The following is a 21,276-nucleotide window of genomic DNA, read 5'->3' on the forward strand; positions in this document are numbered from 1 at the left end:
TTTATATCTACTTATTCTCCCCAATTGTATTTTAGGCTTACATTTTCAACATTAGTAAACAACCTGGCAATATTACTTTAAAAGAGCTTATCTATTAATAATGTACTGAAATGGGGAGGAAAAATAGAAATAACCAAACAAAAAGAAGGTGGCAACTTATGGTTAGTTACTGATTCTTGTAACCTACAAGCCTCACTCAACTTATACCAATTCCTAAAAAAGAAATTTCCCTCTAAAGCAGTATACAATTATAATAAGCAAGATTATTTCAAAATAACATATTCTATGTGAATTAATATTGACTTTATGTCAATTTTGAAGAATTTTAATTTTTCCATCAAGTAACATCTGAAAATGTTACTTTTGTTTCCATGTTTTGTTTCATAGTTACCTAATCTTAAGTTCTTTTTCAACTAAAAATAAAGAAAATTTGAAATGTAACAATTTGAACTGGCAGACTTTCATGCTTCTATCTTATATTTAAATACTTTTTTCTTCTCCTGACTTCCCAAGAACTACTTCTGATTCATCAGCCTATGTTATGTCACTTTGAAAAAATTATTTCAACTGTTTTCTCTCAAAGATTTAAAACCCCTTATAGAACTGATTCCAAATTTATTTCATCAAATGTTTATTGCACACAATAAAAAGTAATTTTTTGTGAAACCACATTTATCTTTTTCAATCTGCATCATCTATTATTATTATTTAATTTCTGTAGGCTGCTGAGTAATGCCTGATGTGTCAGAACTGGTCTGAATCACTTGCATAGTTAGAATGTAATAATTTCACTGCCATCAAAATAAATATAAAAACCTCATCTCTGAGAGCTCATTAAAATAAAACTTGTTCACCTTTAAGCAGAAAAATAAGGTCATTTCTTCAGGGGCTCACATTTTATTATCTAAAATGTATGCAGAAATACTCTTTTCAATAGGAGTTTGCTAGATTACATAATTGTTTCCCAATAAATATTTTAGCTATAAACCAAAATTTCTAAAATACCACATTTTTCCAAATTAGTTTCCCTGTTTGCAATAAAATTTTAAAATTTTAACAGTGGAAAATATAAGATAAACATGCAGGTAAAATAATGTGATTTCATTTTGCCTCGAGCTTTCTAACACTGCATCTACAAAAGAAACAATCTTGTCTATATGAAGAAAGGTGGGAAGAGAAAAAGACCTAATTATGATGATTTTCTTAGATTTAATTTTAAGTACTTTCCCACATGCTTGCCACTTATTTATAATGTTTTATTCTGATTCTTCTTTAGACACAAGAATGCACAAGACAGCTAATGCTGTATCTACATCACAAATTAATAAGAAGTAATTGATATTTTAGGGTTATTTAGATAGACCACTGATAAAATACTAACATATGAAAAAAAGTATGCAGGCATGATATAATTCTCTTATATCAACCATCATATCTCTATAAAATTTTATTTAATTAAAAAATAAGAAATCGATTTGCCTTAGAAATATGTGTTTATATATAATATACATGCTTATAGGGGCAGTGAAATAAAAATTAGCCATCACACATCAAAAATTGGTGCAAGACATTTCATTCTTTCCATTTACAAAAACACAGAATACAATTAGATTATTTTGTGTGTGTCTGATATGATCCACTGATCATTAAAAATGACATAATCAAGTCCAAACAAGCAAAAAAATTCTAATTTTTTAAATATCTGCAAAATTTAAACATTTATTTTGAATATATTAAGATGTAATAGATTATTTCCAAATTATTTACATCTTCTTTATAACCGATGCAAGAAGCAAAGTTACAAAATGTCCAGCTACCAGTCTACCTCAATTGCAAATCATAAAAGACTTTATATATTGTTCTGACCAAATCCTTTTAAAATCATTAAGAGAGGAAATACAGCTGACCCACATTGAACTCCCATGCAGTTGAAAATCCACATATAATTTTTGACTACCCCCAAAACTTAACTACTAATAACCTACTATTGACTGGAAGCCTTATTGATAACATAAACAGTCAATTAACACATATTCTGTATGTCATATGTATTATATACTGTATTCCTACCATAATGTAAGCTAGAGAAAAGAAACTGTTATTAAAAAACATAAGAAAGAGGAAATACATTTATAGTACTATACTGTATTTACTGAAAAATATCTGCAAAAAAGTGGACCTGTGCAGTTCAAACCCATGTTGTTCAAGGGTCACCTGTGTTTTTTGAAATGATGGATGTGTAAAAAGATTTTTTTAAAATAAAGAACAATTCTTCCTAAACCATTCAGACCAACCACTAGACGTCATTGAACATGAAAATTGTAGACAGTGTTGAGTATATTTGTTTTGGAATCTGCCAACTAGCTGGCTAACTGCAGTTATAAAAGACCTATGAAGATATAGCTGAAGGGTTAAGATTTCTTCTGTTACTGTATAATACATACTTTCTTACTATTATTCACTCTTAGAACTGTAATTCAAACTGTTTCCAGATAATTCCTACAAAGATTTGCTTAATTAATGGAATTTTTACTATTGTCGTATTTAAAATTACTATGTAATATGTACCCTTTTCTCAAAGCATTTCTAAATGCATTTTTCTCACCTAGCATACTAGTTTGTTAACATATGTTGAATTTTAATTTTTTTTATTTTAATTGTTTTATCCTTCTATAGAAAGATAAGAAAGAGAAAAGGAACACACAAGTCAGGAACTCATGAACACAGTCTTAGTGTTGCATAACCCCTCTGCTAAGCCATATCTTGTCATTCACATTTTGATGAATCCCTATTAGATAACATCAGTTTGAAATCTTTCTAAATGTAATATTCCACACCATCTTAAATCCACTCCTCCTAGATTATCCTGTTCCTGTTTTTCTAAGAAGGTTAAGATAACCTATCACGAGTTTATTCAATTTCCCTTGGCTTCTCACTCATTCATCTAGTCATTCAAAAATCATTTATTCAGATCTTATTACGTACCAGCCTCTGTGTGAGATGTGGGAATTGAAAAATGAGAAAGTTCTGCCCCTTGAAACTTAAAAAAAAAAAAACAAACCCCACACACATATGGAGTAGGGGAGATAGAAATATTCAAAAAGGAAATATAACTGTAGAATACAGAAATATATTCAAGAGGCTGTGGAAGTACAGACAGGTTGCACTGGAGATCAGGGAAGCCTTCAAAGAAGAATTAATTTTCAATCTAAGATTGACAACGGATGTCAATGAAAGAAGAAAAAGAATGGAAATGGAGAGTAAAAACAGAAATGCCACACACAAAAATAAGAAATGGGACCTGGGAAAAGCCAGGGGTATGGTGTAAAGGAAATTTGATCATGTCCTCTCACTTGCTGAATGCCTACCCAGGTGCTTCATATAGACCTTAATCTCTACAATGAATCCTGTAAAGTAACTAGCATGTCATTCATTGCAGAGGATACTTGTTTCATGGAACAAAGCACAGAACTGACAAATTCAAACTCCAATCTATGCTATAAAAATATATATAAAGTCTTTTATTTTTTATTTTTTAAATTTTATTTTATGTTATGTTAATCACCATACATTACATCATTAGTTTTTGATGTAGTGTTCCATGATTCATTGTTTGCGTATAACACCCAGTGCTCCATTCAGTATATGCCCTCTTTAATACCCATCACCAGGCTAACCCATCCGCCCACCCACCTCCCCTCAGTTTGTTTCTCAGAGTCCATAGTCTCTCATGGTTCATCTCTCCCTCCGATTTCCCCCGCTTCATTTTTCCCTTCCTACTATCTTCTTTTTTTTTTTTTTTAACATATAATGTATTATTTGTTTCAGAGGTACAGGTCTGTGATATAAAGCCTTCTATTTAATGCAAGAAATAAAATTCTAAAGTCTCACACTATCACTCTACTTCAGTGTCAAATCATGAAGCAAGTTCATTGTTCTGTCTTCCAATACACTAGGGTGCCATACTCAGTTACACCATACACACACACACACACACACACACACACGGCAGTGTCTTGTACTCTTATCCTTTACAAAAGGACCAAATTAAGGCAAATACTCAGTGGTCAGGAATAAGGTTTAAAGATCACCTACCATGCACTCTTCCTAAGCACCAGCATCTTCAAAGGAATCTCAGAATGTAATCAAAACATGGGACCAATGCTACAACTACATTCTCCTCCTAAATATTCTTCTACTGCCAGCTTAGAGACCTGTAAACTGCTTTCTCTTCAGTGGTACCCTAAAAGCTGGTCTCCAATAACCCTCAATCCCAAAATAATCAATGAAGATTCATACTCTTCCAGCACACCAGATCAACTGTCACTATTCCATATATACCAACTGACAACAAATCTTGGTGAAGCAAGAAATAATGTAGACAGGACCTATGCAAAATATCTAGGACAAACTTCCCTCTCTCACATCCCATTACCCCCTTTTTCTCAAGTCATGCCAGTGTAGGAATGACAATCAAGACTTTAACATTTCTGAAACTGAGTCTTCCTAGAATACTGTCTTTTTTCAACCTGGCCCCTACCATCTGTTCTTCATTCCTTCCACTCTCAAAGAGGGAAGCACATCTTACCATTGCTGTCCAAAGCTAAACCTTCCACTTAGAATTGTGATGCAGTCTCAGCTGAACCACCATAAAGCCTGTACATTAGTATCATAGCTCATACAGTATTGTATTATGATTAATTTAATTTTGTCTCCCCTACTGGAATATGAGGTCCTTCTGAGCTGGGAACTTCTTGTATTTATCTTTATTCACCTAGTATTAGAAACAATAATGCATAGTGTATACTCAGGTAACATCTGTCATCTTGCCATTTCTGCTAATTCTTGCTATATATCAACTTCTAGCTTCTGTCTTCAATCTTTCCTTTTAAAGCGGCTTCTTGCTATTCTATATAAACATGGTTTTCCCCCCTTAAGCCTTTTAATCCTAGAGGCTACCAAAAGTATACTACATATTGCCACCACCAAGAAAAATTAGTCAAACTTACTACCTCCTCTTCTTCACTAATGACTCAACTCTTAAGCTTGTTTAAATGTGTGATGTCTTCCTTCCCAGAATTCCTACATTATATTGTTAGTAATTTTCACGGCATTTATTAACACCTGGCCTTCTGTTGGAATTATATGTAGAAGTGAATACTGTAAAAACATGAAACAACCATTTGCTCCTGCATCCCCCATTTATAGAGGAAAAAATGAAATTCAGAGAAAAAAAAATTATTTCCTTAAAGTCATACATTCAAGTTAGTCTTCTGTCAAGTAGAAGACAGAATGATAGTTTGTTCACTTTTGATTCCCAGCCCAATCTTCCATTGCCTAATAAGCTTCCTAGAAAGTAAGAACAATACAGCTTTTTGTTTACAACCTTACATTGCCAGACCAGTACCTTGCAAAATAAAAAAGTATTATATAAATAATTTCAAGATAGTTTTAGCTACATGCTAATTGCCTAGGTTCAGTTCATTTATTCAATATTTGGCAAAATTTTTCATCTAAAAATAACAACCAAGAACATAACTAAAAAGGCAAAAAGGCCTTGCAAAATACAGCATTACTTTAAACAATCTATTTTTCAACTTCTTACATATCTGTATTATCTGTTCACTATATACATTATACCTAAAAATACCACCCAAATTTTTGGTATTTGTGAATCTATTGCATCTATAATTCAGAAAGCCTTTCCTTATTGAATTACTGTGAAATGTTTCCCTAACTCTGGAGAGTATCAATAAAATAGATTATAAAGTCTCATAAATTAAAGAAATTCTTGCACAGATGTTTATAGCAGCTTTATTCATCAGTGCCAAAACTTGGAAGCAACCAAGATGTCCTTCAGCAGGTGAACAGATAAATAAATTGTGGTACATACACACAATGGAAAATTATTCAGCACTTGAAAGAAATGAGCTATCAAGCCATGAAAAGACATGAAGGAACTTTAAATACCTATTACTAAGTGAAAGAAGCCAATCTGAAAAGGCTACATATTTTATGATTCCAACTGTATGACTTTCTGGGCAATGCAAAACCATGGAGACAAAAAAAAGATGAGTGGTTGCTAGGGGTGGGAATGACAGGGAGAGAGGAATACTCAGAGCACAGAGAACTTTTAGGGCAGTCACAATATCTGTATGATATTATAATGATGAATATATGTCATTATACATTTGTCTAAACCCACGGAATGTACAACACCAAGAGTGAACCCTAAGGTAAACTACACACTTTGGGTCATTATGATATGTCAATGTATGTTCATCCTTGGTAAAAAGAATGCACCATTCTGGTGAGTGATGCTGATAATGGGGGAGGCTATGCATGTCGGGGAGCAGGGGGCATATTGGAAATCTCTGCACCCCCTCTCAATTTTGTCATGAACCATAAAAACTGCTCTAAAAAAATCTTTAAAAATTTTTTTAATAAACGATCTCTGTTCTGAATGGCTTATAGAGAGGTATATACATAAAGTGAATATCCCTAAAAGTCCTATAGAATAAGGAAATGAACTTCCAAAACTTCAAATGGGCTAAACCTCAAAAAAAAGTTCTTAGAGAATTCAAATTCACATAATTAAGGTAGATGAGCATACTCATCTAAGTTTATCATTTTGGTTTAATAAATATAGCTGTCTTCTCTGATTTATCAGTGTTAAATATAATACAAGGGTAGATTTATTCTACTTGGGCTTATTTTTCCTAAACTTATGCAGGTGTACTGAACAAATAGGCTAACATGATACAATGTTTAAGGTTATTAAAAAAAATGTAAATTTCTTATTTAACTAAACTGAATCATTATTCTGGTAAACTTATTTCAAAAGTAATTATATTTTGTTACATATCTGCTTAAACATAATTACATTTTGTTATATACCTGCTTAAACATAATTTCCAAAATCTTACGTTACCAAAATATTAAACTGGTATTAAATCGAGTAAATTAATGTATAACTATTGGATATCCAGGTAATTTCCAAGATAGAATACTAAAATATTGATTACTAAGCATAATTTAAGTCTATGTGCTTCTTATTTTTGTATGCTATAAAATGGTTATGCCTTTGGGTCATTTTAATGAATGTGCTAATTTTCTCCACTTTACAAAAATGTTTATGGGATGTGTATGGTTTCAGAAAGTTGTATTACAGGTATTCATGAGGTCTGGTCATCTGCTAAAATGCTTGTGCATGACAGAAAGTTCTCAGTTATCCACCCCTCAGAGTTTTTCTTTTTCTTTGAAACAGAAGTTAGTTACTTAGGTTAAAAGTTGTAATTAATGAGGGGTTAAGACTACACTAGGAACAACAGCGTTGGATAAATACAACTGTGTATATACTTTTGTTTTCAAAGAACAGTTTTGTCTTAAAAACAGCAATTCTTGGGCTTTTTTTTTTAACCTCTGTATTCTTGGAAGTTATTGAGGAGTGAAGAACTACTGTTTATATAATCATATATAATTGAATACTGAAACTTACTGCATTAGAAAATAAAAATAAAATTTTTAACAGATATATGAATTCATTTGCGAACAACAATCATGGATGCACTGCATGTTAAAACAACATAAATATGGTGATGATGATAATGAAATTAGTTTGGCCTTGCACATCTCTGAAATATGTCTTAAAGTGTCAGTTTGTTTTTAAATATGAGAGGTCACAATGAAACAAAACTTAAAATGTAACTTTTGTCTGTCTTTTTTGATAATACCTGACTCTGAAAGAAGCTATGAAAATTGTTAAAATTCACTCAACTACTTGGGCTTGTTTCCTTCGATTATTGATTAATGCCTATGCCTACAATGTAAAAAGTTATTTTTACCTCTGTATGCCTCTGAGGTAGCTGAACTGACATCACTTAGATAACTTTCAGGCCATTCCAGTGGACTAAGGCCAAACTTCCAAGACTCGTTTTAGTCAAGAAGCAGAAGGTTTCATGAGACTGTTAAGTTATCCTGTGGGTTAACAGAATAATTTCTGCACTTAGTCCTGAGTTCACTATGTTATGTCTTTTTTTTATTATGTTATGTTAATCACCATACATTACATCATTAGTTTTTGATGTAGTGTTCCATGATTCATTGTTTGTGTATAACACTCAGTGCTCCATTCAGTATGTGCCCTCTTTGTTATGTCTTATTATTGAAGGGGAGAAAAAGTAAAAAGTTCATTTATTAAAGAACTATTCAATAGTGTTCCTGACCATATTTATTTTAAATATTTCATTGTCACTTTGATTAAACAAATAACCAAGTGCTGCTTCTTGGATCCCATCTTAGTCAAACATTCCAATCTTCTAACAACTTTTTAAATTTTGCCTTCCCAAACTCAGATTCTGAATATAGAAAAAGTCAAAAACTTCCAGGACATGTTTTTATAACTAAAACTATCTTGGAGATTTCCTAGAGGTTCCTTGAAAAGCACAGAGATACGTTCTCTTGCCTTATAAAATGAGATGCTAGAAATAATTTGGTTCGCTTGATATGTTATTATTATAAGAGATGCACACAAAAAGCTGGAAAATGAGAAGAGATGCTCAGCCTGCCCTAGAGTGAACTTGTATATATGTAAATTTTATGAATATGAATATTTCAGAAATCATATGCTGTATAGGAAGTCCCTAGAGAAACACCAATACCCTTGCTGACCATAGTATGTTTTACTCTCTGGAAAGACAATGATCAAATCTCTTATGAAATAGTTGTTAGGTTTTCCTATATTTATCAGAGTCCTGGCAGTACTTTGTTCAATGATATTAGACAATAATAATATAATATTGTCAGTTATAATTTCAGTTATTATTTAAAATGTTTACTTGGCCATAACCTTTACTTCTTTATTTTATTTATTTATTTATTTATTTAATTTATTTTACTTCTTTATTTTAAATCCCTGGCATCTTCTAGGCCAGTGGTTCCCAACTGGGTATGCCCATCAGACTTACACATGAAGTTCTACAAAAATGTATTTGTCTAGGCCCTACTCCAGACATCCTCAATCTCTTTACTTGATATTCTTGGTATATTCTTGCTATATTATGTTTCAGGATTATTGTAGGCTATATCTCAAGATTTTTCCTCAAATTTTATTCACCCACTTTTATAAATCAGATATAAGTTTAACTCCTTTGAAAACAGTCTTGGGTGCCTGGTGGCTCAGTTGGTTGAGCGTCTGCCTTCGGCTTGTGTCATGATCTCAGGGTCCTGCTTCTCCCCCTCCCTCTGCCACTCCCCCTGCTTGTGTTCTCTGTCAAATAAATAAAATCGAAAGAAAGAAAAAGAAAGAAAGAAAGAAAGAGGGTCTTACTCCTTGCTCTTTGAGACATTTTCTCTAAAACCTTTTTGAGTGGCTTTATTATCTTTTTCATATAACAGAAACAACCAAATTTTCTTTTTCATATTTTATTTTTATTATGAACCCTTACCAGACCTTTCACATTTGCTTGTGGGTTTTGTTCTTTTGTTTTTGTTTTTGTTTGGTTTGGTTTGGCTTTTTAGCAAACTATAATTGACATATAATGTTGTATTCATTTCAGGTATTCAACATAGCGAATCGACAGTTCGATACATTATGCAATGCTCACCATAATCAGTGCAATTACCATCTGTCATCATACATTATTACAATATTATTGACCATATTCCCCACCTGTATTTTTCATCCCTGTGACTTATTTATCTCGTAACTGGAAGTCTGTACCTCTTAATCCCCTTCACCTATTTTGCCCATTCTCCCCAGACCTTTCACATTTGAAAATTACTGGTAATAAATTAACCATAACCATTAAGCCTCTATCATCTACAGGTAGCTTAGTTTAATTTCTGAGCCTTGCCTGAAGGCTCCGCTGTAAGCTACAGGCCAGAGTTTGTGTTTTTAACAAAGGTCAGTCTCAGAGCCTTGGAAAAATGTGGTATTTCAAACTACTGACACTTCGAAGAATAGACTACTGGTGACAGGCCTTGGAAGTGACATCACTTAGATAATTTTCAGGCCATTCCAGTGGACTAAGGCCAAACTTCCAAGACTCATTTTAGTCAAGAAGCAGCAAGTTTCATGAGACTGTTAAGACAAAATCCAGCAAAACAATAATTAATTGCTTTGTATTGAATAATAATGAGGAAAATTTTATTGTTTGAAATATTATTGATGCTGTTTTCATGATCTATTTTCTGGACATATAAGGAAGCCCTTCCTCCTCTTCCTACACTGTCTGTAACCTACAACAATTTAGTAAACTCTGCTTCTATAAACTGAAATATTTTTAAATCGCATCTTATTCTCACTGATTCCCTCCCTCCCTGAATTCAGAAACTCTAAGTCCCTTCATTTTTGATAGCAATATTTTTTTTGCATAAATTCAGTAAGTCTTTCATTTTACCAGTATATAACTGGAAAATTGATTGCACAACCAAGGTCTTAAAGTGTCATTTTTTAGAAAGATGCGTGTTTAATCATCCATGCCAAGGCACTTTTAAGGAACAAAGGTTAGCTATACTTATGGAGACTACAAAGTCATCCCAGAAAAAGTGGCCAGATGCCTGGTTGACAGGGTCCAAACTTAAACGTGTTAAAGAGGGTCCCTTCCTCAAAGACCAGGAACCTTAGCAAATTTTGTGAATCTTGAGAACAATTAACCAAAGTTATAGGCAGTATATGTAAAATCTGGGAAAGATATTTGCTTGGGCCTACTTTCCTAGCTTTGGGATAGTAAATAAGAGATTCTAAAAATCTAATCTGAAATTCCTTATGAAAACTTTCTTGGGGGGCGCCTGGGTGGCTCAGTCATTAAGCGTCTGCCTTCGGCTCAGGTCATGATCCCAGAGTCCTGGGATCGAGCCCCATATCGGGCTCCCTGCTCAGCAGGAAGCCTGCTTCTCCCTCTCCCACTGCCCCTACTTGTGTTCCCTCTCTCGCTGTGTCTCTTTCTGTCAAATAAATAAAAAATCTTTAAAAAAAAAAAAAAAAGAAAACTTTCTTGGAAAAAAGTTAATTTTGTAGACATGGCAATTGTTCTACACTGCATGGTTCTAGATGGGTAAAGTAAATTCATGGAGGCTTGTAGCCTAAATTAACTCTCTTGCTGCACCCATGTAAATAATCAGGCCAAACCCTAAGAAACATGCTTTGTTTTGTTTTCTAGGATAATCTTTCTTTGAAATTACTATGCCTGTAAGAGGAAGAAGACTATAGGAAAAATTTTTTAAAGATTGAATTGAACCAAAAGATTACTGGTTGTTTTCACTGGGAAAAAAGCCATTGCCTAACACATTCTTCTAGGGGCCCTGTGACTTTCATTGTCTTGAAGCTATTTTACAACTCTGTAAATTGTAGCAATACAAATAATATTTGTCCACAGACATGTTTCATAGAGGGACAACTGACTGCCCTCCTCCCTCACCGCTCCCCATGTGGATAAAGCCACTTCTACGTCTATTTGTAAATTTATTACAGCATTCCTGATTTATCTGTACAATTCTGCTACTTTGAGCTCTCCTTTGAATAGGATGCAACATTTTACTCACACCCTCATCAATTAACGAGTTTAAAAAAAACTGAAAAATGAAATGTTACATTTGCATTAGAGTCATGATTATATCTTCTTTTAAAAATTCTTCTTTAATGCTAGCCTCAGAGTCATTTAGTCTAATGGGGTAAATAGAAAGTAAGGAAAATGACAGATCTAATAAGTGGCATAATATGGGAAGCATAAAATGCCAAGGGAACTCCCAGGAGGTGCATTCAATCTAGACTTGTGACATAAAGAAAAGGCTTCTTGGAGGAAATGACCTCTAAGCCAAGACTAGAAAGACAGGCAAAAGGGAGTGCAAGTAGGAGATTAGCATTTCAGACAGAAAGACCCATGTTCAAAGACAGAATATAAATAAATGGTACAGAAGAGAAAATAATGTTCACTATAAAATACAGATCATTTCTTAAATGGAGAAAGGAAAGGGATACAGAGAAATAGGAGGCTAAAGATGTAAACAAAAGATGTGAAACAAGGAACTTGATCACGTTGAGAAGTTGAACCTTATCTTGAAGGCATCAATGGGGAGCAGTGAGTTTACATGAGTCTTCAGGACTATGGGTTCTGGAGTCAGTGTCTGGCTTGGAATAATGGCTCTACCACACGTACTAATTGTGTGACTTTTGCCATGTAAATTAAGTACTTTGTAGTTCTGTTTCTTCATTTGTAAAATGGGAACTGTAGTAGTCCCTTCACTTCATAGAAGCATTATTAGGATTCAGTGAGCCAACACAGGCAAAGTACCTAGAAAGTGCCTGGCACATTGTAAGGAACCAATGACAGTAGTGATAGGAGAAGCAGCATTTGTTTTTTAGAAAGATCATTCCATTGTCTTTTAGATCATTCTAGCTACACTGTGGAGGGTAAATTAAATAGGCACAAAAACAGAAGAGTTAGGAAGATACAAATTAAGGAAAGGACCCTAGAAATAAAGAAGTGGAGAGACTGACAAGACATAAAAGAGGCACAAGGAATAGGATCTGAGGACAGACTGGGAATAGCAGTTGAGTGAGGGAAAGAGAAGTAAAAAATAAATACATAGAGTCCTTGGCTTGGGAAAGGAGCTTAAGTAGGAGCATTCACTGAAATAAGACACACAAGAACAACTAATCCAGGTTACTCAGGTAACATGGCAGGCATACTAATACAAAAATGAGTCTGGATCACAAAAGAGGAATACCTCAAAATACCACAGCAGATAAAACATTTCATTTGCATTATGGAGAAAGTACATCGGAGAAAAAGGAAAAGGGCATCTGAGGCATACGAAATGGCCCAGAAGCATGAAAGGCCTGCAGTTTGTGTGAAAACAGGAAAAGTACTGCAAGACTGAAGGTAAATAGGACATATGAGCTGGGGTCAGCTCTTCATAATCTTCTTTCCTATCCAAATGGTCTTAATGATTTCTGATGTCTTGGCCATTACTAAAAGATCATGGTTCCATGGTCCTATGACTTCTGCTGATAGCCATGCTGATAAAAAGAAATCTTAAACGCAATTTAAGATTTTCATAAAAATGACAAACCAAAAAGTAACAGTTTGGCCAGTTAAACAGCAGATATCCACTGTAGTCATCATCAACTAATGGCACAGAAATTTCAGAAAGCACACACAACAGAAGAATTTTTACATATTAGTACCTCTTATGCTATTAAATTCTAAATCTTCCTGAAGGTCTATAAGCAGTAAAATTCTCAAACTTGTTATTCACCTATAAAAACGATATTCTACATAAAGCAGTTTTATCTATGCCTCATCGTAAGTTAATAAATGTTCCTGGCTTTGCAATACTTTAACAAAACTACTGGTTCACACTTATGGAATGTTTTCCACATGCCAGGCGTGGTGCTGAGCGCTTTACAGACTTCACATCATTTCATTCTTACCCCGTAATTCTGTCAGATCAGTAAAATCAATCCCATTTTGCAAATGAGTAACTAAGAGAGATTAAGTCCCTATCTAAAGCAAATACTTCACACAATCTACAAATACAGAGTTAGTATTCAAACACATATCTGTTTGATTCCAGGATCTATAAGATTTTATTTCTGACCCCTCTCTAAAAGTGTATTTTTCTCACAAAGATTGACTCCTCTCACTCAAGAAACACAGGCTAACCATGGCCCGAAGAGGGCCTGCTATATGCAAGCAGCAAAGCCATAGAAACATGAAGCATGAAAATGACAAGCAGAGAGTGGGGGAGGGGGGAATGAAGCATTCTGAAAAAGAGCCTGAAGCCATTAAGTATAAATGTGAACAACAGAGAACTAAGGGCAATGGAGAGATTACCTTGATAGCAGCAAAAAGAAACAAAATTACTCTTTTTATACAGAAGCTGTGAACCTCTCATAGATGTATGAAGGGATACTGCTAGTATCAGTAGCATGGATGGGAAGACTTGGTCTGCATTAGTCTTCTCTGCCAGAGCCTCAGTGTATTTGCAAAACATAAATCTGACATCAGTTTAGCAATCCTCAAATTTGCTCACAGCTTTGTATTTCCTGAGGCTTTAAAACACTTCTCCATTCTTCTCCAATCCCCAGAAGTCCCATCCACCACTTACACAAAGATAATTTGACATTTCTTGGAGGGACAAAAAGCAAATTCATCCTCTTGTCACTATTCCTCTCTACCCCATGCCCCACAGAGCACCCCTGCAAGCAACCTCTCTCCTCCTTCCCCCTTACACTCATCTTCGTTTTCACTCCTAATGTAACCAACCCTTTCAGATCCTTCTGATGCCCTCAGCTGAACTACTATAATAGCCAACTAATTTCCGTGTTTCCGGCTTATCCCACAACCAATCCATATGGAAATAAATCTCTTCCCGACTAATCTTCCTAACATACTTATTTTGCTATACCACACTCTCCTCAAGTTCATCTGAAGGACCAACTCTTTAGCAAAGCCTTTAATGTTACCCAAACCCGGCTCCATTTACATTTACAGTTTCATTTCCTACTTCCCTATACAAAATTCTCCACTGTACCTGCCCCCAAAAATCAAATTACAGCCCCTGAAATGTGACTTTGAACTGTCCCACTGGTTCTACCAACTAAAGAAGGAAGACATACTTGAGGAGCCTGTAACAAATCAACAACTATGATGAACCAACAACTCCATGTAGTAGAACCAAAGGGTAATGAATCGATACTATTTCTTTGGATTAAATAACACAATGATTTCAAATTATAAAGATAATGAGGGGAAAAGAACTGTTATGATAAACTATTTTTACATGAGCTAAAATAAAATAAGTGAGTAGGATCCGGGTCAGCATTCCAAGCAGAAAGAATATAGCTTCATTGCTAATAGCACATGGTTTTGAGTTAGACAAACTTGTCTTCAAATCTTAGCTCTGCCTCTGATAAGCAATGTGATCTCAGGCAAGTTTCTTAACCCTCACTCTGGGGCATGATACTATCTCCTAGCAGTACTGGGTGGGTTTGAAGATAAAATGAATTATGCACATAAAGTACATAGTATACTGCCCAGTGCATGGTAAGAGCTAAATAAAGAGCTTATTAATAATTATTATTACTGAAGCAAGTCTCAGATCCAGTGAAAAGACTGTTTAGCAGGAAGTAGATAGTACACAACAGTAAGTGCTAAAAAAGATGAGAAATATACACAGAGTACTTAAATCATCTGTAGTATTCAGAATATTCACCAAAAAGCATATAGCAAAACCATCCTTCAAGGCCCTTGGCTAGATTCCCATATGAAGTTTGGTTTCTTCAGATATAATGTGAAGTGTTTAGACAAAATGGTATCGAAAGCTCCTTTCAGTCCTAACCTTCAAAAAAGTGTATAAGAATTGCTATGAACTAGAATTCTGAACATTCATCACCATTACCCAGTTAACTACTTTTACATTTTACTAGGTATATAAAGGCTTATTAATGTTCTACTGGCCTCACAAATTTGGAAAACAAAACAACATTTCAGCCCCAACTAAAAAATCCCCATCACCAGTTTATCAGTCACAGAGAGGGACAGCGATAGTCTCGCTGAAAAACTCCCTGTAGCTGAACTCAACAAGTACCTGATGCCCCTACATGAACCCAAAGTGAGGAGTCTTCAAATTTCCTAGGAATTCTCAGGGGCAGTTTAAGAGGTAGAAAATAAAACACAACAGAAAACATGACCTGGACGGGAGGTTTGTTCTTGGGTCAGTGGACAAGAAAGAATCAAGAATACCAAGAGAAGAATAGTATTTCAAAATGCTAAAATGAGTCAGGAAGGCTCTAACCTAACTATACATTACTTTAAAACAAACCCAATTATACATCATATATCCAAATCAAGTCTTCACTGTAGGAACTTCTTTTGCATACTTAAGGTATTTATAAATCTATTCTTTCTCTAAAGAGCTAAAAACAAATTAAGAGTGCATACCTGTCTTTTTATGTGAAAAGTAGTCAAGGATTGCATTAGATTGAATTAATACTTAACATGCCCATTTACTGGGACGCCTGGGTGGCTTAGTCGGTTAAGCGGCTGTCTGGCTCAGATCATGATCCCAGGGTCCTGGGACTGAGTCCCATAATGGGCTCCTTACTCAGTAGCAGGAGCTCTCCCTTTGCCTGCTGTTCCCCCTGCTTGTGCTCTCTCTCTCTCTCTGACAAATAAATAAATCTTTTTAAAAAATGCCCACTTACTGATTTTTTTCAGTGTAACTTCCTAGTCTTACATATAAGATTTTCATGAGTAGAAAGTTATCCTTCCACATACCAAAATCACTTTCGGTATACTTATTTCTGAATGAACTGCTTTAAACAAATATTTTTCTGTATACTTTTTTCTGAATGAACTGCTTTAAACAAATACTTTTGTCAGCTTTCAATTTTATAAATTAAGAGAATTTTAAGAATCATATCTGTGAACTTAACTTATGGTTAAGCTTATACTAGTAAATTTTTTAATTTTAACAGTGACAAGAGTGTTTTATACCATTTCTTTGCAGGCAAAAAAAAAAAGAATATGTTCATCAGATTTCCATAAAAACTGAAATCTGTATTTTAACCATGTATTATTTAATTCATTTCAAAATGATAAATCTATAATATAAAATTTTAAAGATTTTTCTATTTAAATATATCATGTCAAAATAACTCATAATTTTGGTCATACTAAATACTTAAGGAACTATAAAAGACTATAATCCAAAATACAAATGGAATAAATTCATTCTGAAGTCTCATTTTCTTTTAAGAAAGTAAAGCTATAGATAAGAATTACATAAAAATAAGAAAATATCATCAATTCAACATATATGTAAATGATTCAGACATCACTGTAAAAGGAGAGAACTAACCACTTATTTACAGCAGTTACTACTTCAAGTAGACAGAAATAATAGGAGGGTATTCAACAAAGTATGGTACTGTCAAGTTTTTTTGATGGGAAAAATTTTTAAATGTTTCCAAATATGTTCCATTGATAGATTAAAAGAGTGTAAAAATATGTTGAAACTGTAAACATTCAGTTCTTACTAGTTTTGATATAAAGGCTCCCTCATCACCCATCTACTTGGTAACTTTAAAAGATTTTCCATATACATTCTGCACACATGGTGATTTTTTTCCTCACAACTGGTGAAGAGAAAATATTGATAGAAATTCATGTGTAGTAGTAGTTGCTGCAGTAACAGTAGTAATAATCATAGTACTCCAATTATAAATGTTTTTTAAAAATTATGTGGTTCCAACCTGGTCGCCAAAGTCCTCTGGGAATTTCCACAATACCACAGGATCTGTAAATAATTGACACATGGCATTAAACAGAGGCAAAAGGGCACATTTACACCAACATTCTTGTTAAAACATTGTCAGAGATACTTTTTAAATAATTTTTAAATTTCTCTTTAAACATTTACAGTTGATGAGATTAAAAATAAAGGATTTTGATCTTTTAAGCATTTTAATGACCTTTGGGAATAGGAACAAATAAAATTAAAATAACTTTGTCAGATTATTAAAACTATTTCTTTTCACAACTCTATTTAGATACTTTACATTTTAAGATTCTGAAATATGAATTTTCAGATGTAACTACACTTAACATATTGGTTTTAATTTGAAAAGAAAAATATAAATGTGGTAAATATGTAATATATTATATATATATCATAGTTCTTAAAAATTAGACCAAAATATATTATCTTAAATTTTCATTTAAAATCCTAAATATTTATGAACACTGTAATAACGCTTGCTTTATATCAAAATTCACTTTTGAGGGGCGCCTGGGTGGCTCAGTCATTAAGCATCTGCCTTCGGCTCAGGTCATGATCCCAGAGTCCTGGGATCAAGCCCCACATCAGGCTCCCTGCTCGGCGGGAAGCCTGCTTCTCCCTCTCCCACTCCCCCTGCTTGTGTTCCCTCTCTCGTTGTCTCTCTCTGTCAAATAAATAAAATCTTTAAAAAAAAAATTCACTTTTGAAATCCCATATTTGCAACTCTATGAAGTGAAGCCTTTCATAAAATAATAGATATAAGTTGGTAGTTCTAAGGCATCAAGCTTACTTAAAATACAACTGATATTTGCAGGGCATTTTAAAGAAATTTTTCTAATATATCTAGTTATTCATATATAAAAACCAATGTTGTTTTATAAATATTCCCACAGTTTTTCATTTTCATCATTTCTCACAATATTTCTTTTCTACTTAGTATATTAAAAATAAGTCCTTTTAATTAGCACTAATAAATATTTTGGTTATGTGCTCATTTCTCAATTGTGTCAAAAACAAACTTCTAAATATCTGTAGATGTGCTTTAAAAGGATAGTGTACAACGGATAATATTACTTCTGTAAAAGCCTTTCAAAGCTCAAGATAGTATAAGTAACAAGTACCACTGATATAACAGAATTTGAATTCCACTCCAAGTAAAAAGGGTAGACCAAAGACATCACTTTATGTTCTCAATAAGTTCTATTCCATTATTTCCACTATTCCATGTTGCTTTTATAAAAATACAGTCCAAGAATGCATAATTCCAGGTTTTTAATTCCAAAACTCAATAATTACCTAGCAACATTTTTAGTATGAGCTATCTCCTCTTGCTGTATTACTTATTAAGTTCAAAAGAATTTTTTTCAATTATTTTAAATTAAAAAGAAAAGAAAGCATACTTTCTATAATTAACCTTTTTACATAGTAAGGAATAGAAGGTTCCTATATAAGTCAATATAAATAAATCATTTAACACATCTTATATAAAAATAATGCATTATAAATTCACAAAGATAATATTAAATGATTATCTCTTCATGTAAAACAAAGTGTACATTTCTAAAATGAAGGACATGCATTATAGGTCACCTAAAAATACTCAAGACATGGTTATGACTATGTTGGAAAATATATACATGTGAGTTATGAGTGTGTGTTTTATTGGAAAATATGTACGTGTGAGTCAGTTTTACCAAAATGATAATTATCAAGATTTGAATCGTATAAAACAAAAGTGATATGATGGAATCTTCATGAAATATTGATATTATTTTGATAAACTTAATACACTAATGGCCACATAAGTAAATCAATTATACAGAAATGCAGAATAGTTCTTTCTTATAAATAATGGAGTTAAAGAGTTTTAATGTGAATATTTAAAACATCCCTTTTGAACAACCTCAATTTTATAGTTGTCATTTAAGAAACTGTTTGTGATAAATTTCTTACACTTATGTCTTAAAACCAACATGTTTACCTTGTACAGATAATGCTTTGCCCCTATTGTTCACAGCATTTACCCATGTATGTTCTGCTAACTCACTTTTTCTCATCTTCTATTATGCTGTTGTGTTTTTTTTTTTTCCTGTATCGCCTATTCTTTCACAGAGAGAAGGAACAAGTGAATTCATGTAAGTAACATCTACTGGCTTATATTCAGTGAAAAATATCCTATTTCTTTTCATTAAATGAAATTTCCACTTCAGCACTCAAAAATTTACTGTAACGTGAATCCATATTTTGAAATGGATTAACTTAGTTACTGCCTGTGTTGTTAGACATACACCATATCTGACACATCTCTGTAGAAACTTTTCACAAGTACTGCAAAGGAAGGAAAAAAAGGCTCTTAAAAAGAAATAATAACCTGATTCTCAAATGTATGCACAAAGACTGGATTTTCTATTCCCTGAGGACTATTTTTCTCGCTATCAGATCTGACCTGGAGAGCTTAAGTTGGTTTTCTGCTTGTTTTATGGATGGAAGGATGAGAACCACTGGCAGAAATCACTGCCGCTGGTGAGGCCTGATGCACACTGTGCGTCTCTTCTCACCAATACCTACTACTAATTCAAGAGAGACTCCGGATCTTAATTTTAAAGCAATCTTTGCCACCAACAATCTAGGAACCAAATAAATATGAAAGGAAGAATGCATGATTTGATTTGTACATAAATGCAGTTAGTCTCTTATTTTAATAAGAGATGTTACAGTATAGGAAGGAAAATATAAAAATTTTTATTAAATCAGTAAATTTGGAGTAAGAATATTTAAAATATTATTTGTGCATCACCATCACAGGTATTCCAAATTCATGACTAAAGCTTTTTTAAAATGTAAAGTGAGATAAATTCAGCAGTTTTGGTTTTTTTCCCTTTGCAATCAGGTCTTTCACATTTTCCGGCCCTTCAATGAAAACAAGAACTAAAATAACTTAAAATATTAGTGTGATTCAACTACATCATTAAAAAATGGAAGGCAAACTTTTCAATTTGCATAAATGAATAATATTTATGGAATTCACAGATGAACCTTTAAAATTAGGCATTTGTAAAATCACAGTTCAGGGACTATATACTTTTGAAAGGTAGAATATATATTAGTAAGTAATATGATGGATTATAGCTTTCAGTGTTTGATTTACCTGCCTTGCAGAATCAGAATTTTATGAATGAGAAAACCAAGGCCAAAACAAGGAGGAGTTTGTGTTAGTTATAAGGCTAGTCAATGTGAGAGACTAGAACTTTCTTAGTTGAGATCTAAAGAGCAGCTATTTTATTTTGTTTATTTGAGAGAGAGCGAGAGAGAACAAGAGAGCATGCACAAGTCGGGGGAGGAGCAGAGGGAGAGGGACAAGACTTCCTGCTGAGTGCGGAGCGGGGCTCAATTCCAGGACCCCAAGATCACGACCTGAGACAAAATCAAGAGTAGGACACTTAACCGACTGAGCCACCCCGGCACCCCAAGAGCAGCTATTTTTTTTTTAAAGATTTTAATTATTTATTTGACAGAGAGAGACACAGTGAGAGAGGGAACACAAGCAGGGGGAGTGGGAGAGGGAGAAGCAGGCCTCCCACGGAGCAGGACCCTGGGATCATGACCTAAGCTAAAGGCAGACGCTTAATGACTGAGCCACCCAGGCACCCCAAGAGCACTATTTTATTTTATTTTATTTTTTAATTGGTAAATTTCCCCCCCCCAGGGGAGGTACAAGTTCTTTTTTAAAAAATTTTTTATTGTTATGTTAATCACCATACATTACATCATTAGTTTTTGATGTAGTGTTCCATGATTCATTGTTTGTGCATAACACCCAGTGCTCCATGCAGAACATGCCCTCTTTAATACCCATCACCAGGCCAACCCATCCTCCCACCCCCCTCCCCTCTAGAACCCTCAGTTTGTTTTGCAGAGTCCATCGTCTCTCATGGTTCGTCTCCCACTCTGATTTCCCCCCCTTCATTCTTCCCCTCCTGCTATCTTCTT

At 33.8% G+C, this 21,276-nt stretch overlaps 2 protein-coding genes across 6 annotated transcripts in view; both read right to left on the reverse strand.

Annotated features, from left to right (window-relative positions):
* The window catches only part of LOC145722335 (DENN domain-containing protein 1B-like), a 390,017-nt gene that overhangs the window by 165,384 nt on the left and 203,357 nt on the right, over positions 1–21,276 (reverse strand). The window lies entirely within an intron of this gene.
* LOC102748450 (DENN domain-containing protein 1B) overlaps positions 1–21,276 on the reverse strand; it is a 209,341-nt gene that overhangs the window by 124,874 nt on the left and 63,191 nt on the right. For all 5 annotated transcript variants that reach the window (XM_081824947.1, XM_081824946.1, XM_081824943.1 and 2 more), the window contains exon 3: positions 17,261–17,304. In XM_081824947.1, the coding sequence (XP_081681073.1) occupies positions 17,261–17,304 (44 nt within the window). The remainder of the gene's footprint in view (positions 1–17,260; positions 17,305–21,276) is intronic.

The sequence above is a fragment of the Leptonychotes weddellii genome, chromosome 6 (genome assembly GCF_054177405.1).
Source record: "Leptonychotes weddellii isolate Sample4059 chromosome 6, ASM5417740v2, whole genome shotgun sequence".
Classification (NCBI taxonomy): domain Eukaryota; kingdom Metazoa; phylum Chordata; class Mammalia; order Carnivora; family Phocidae; genus Leptonychotes; species Leptonychotes weddellii.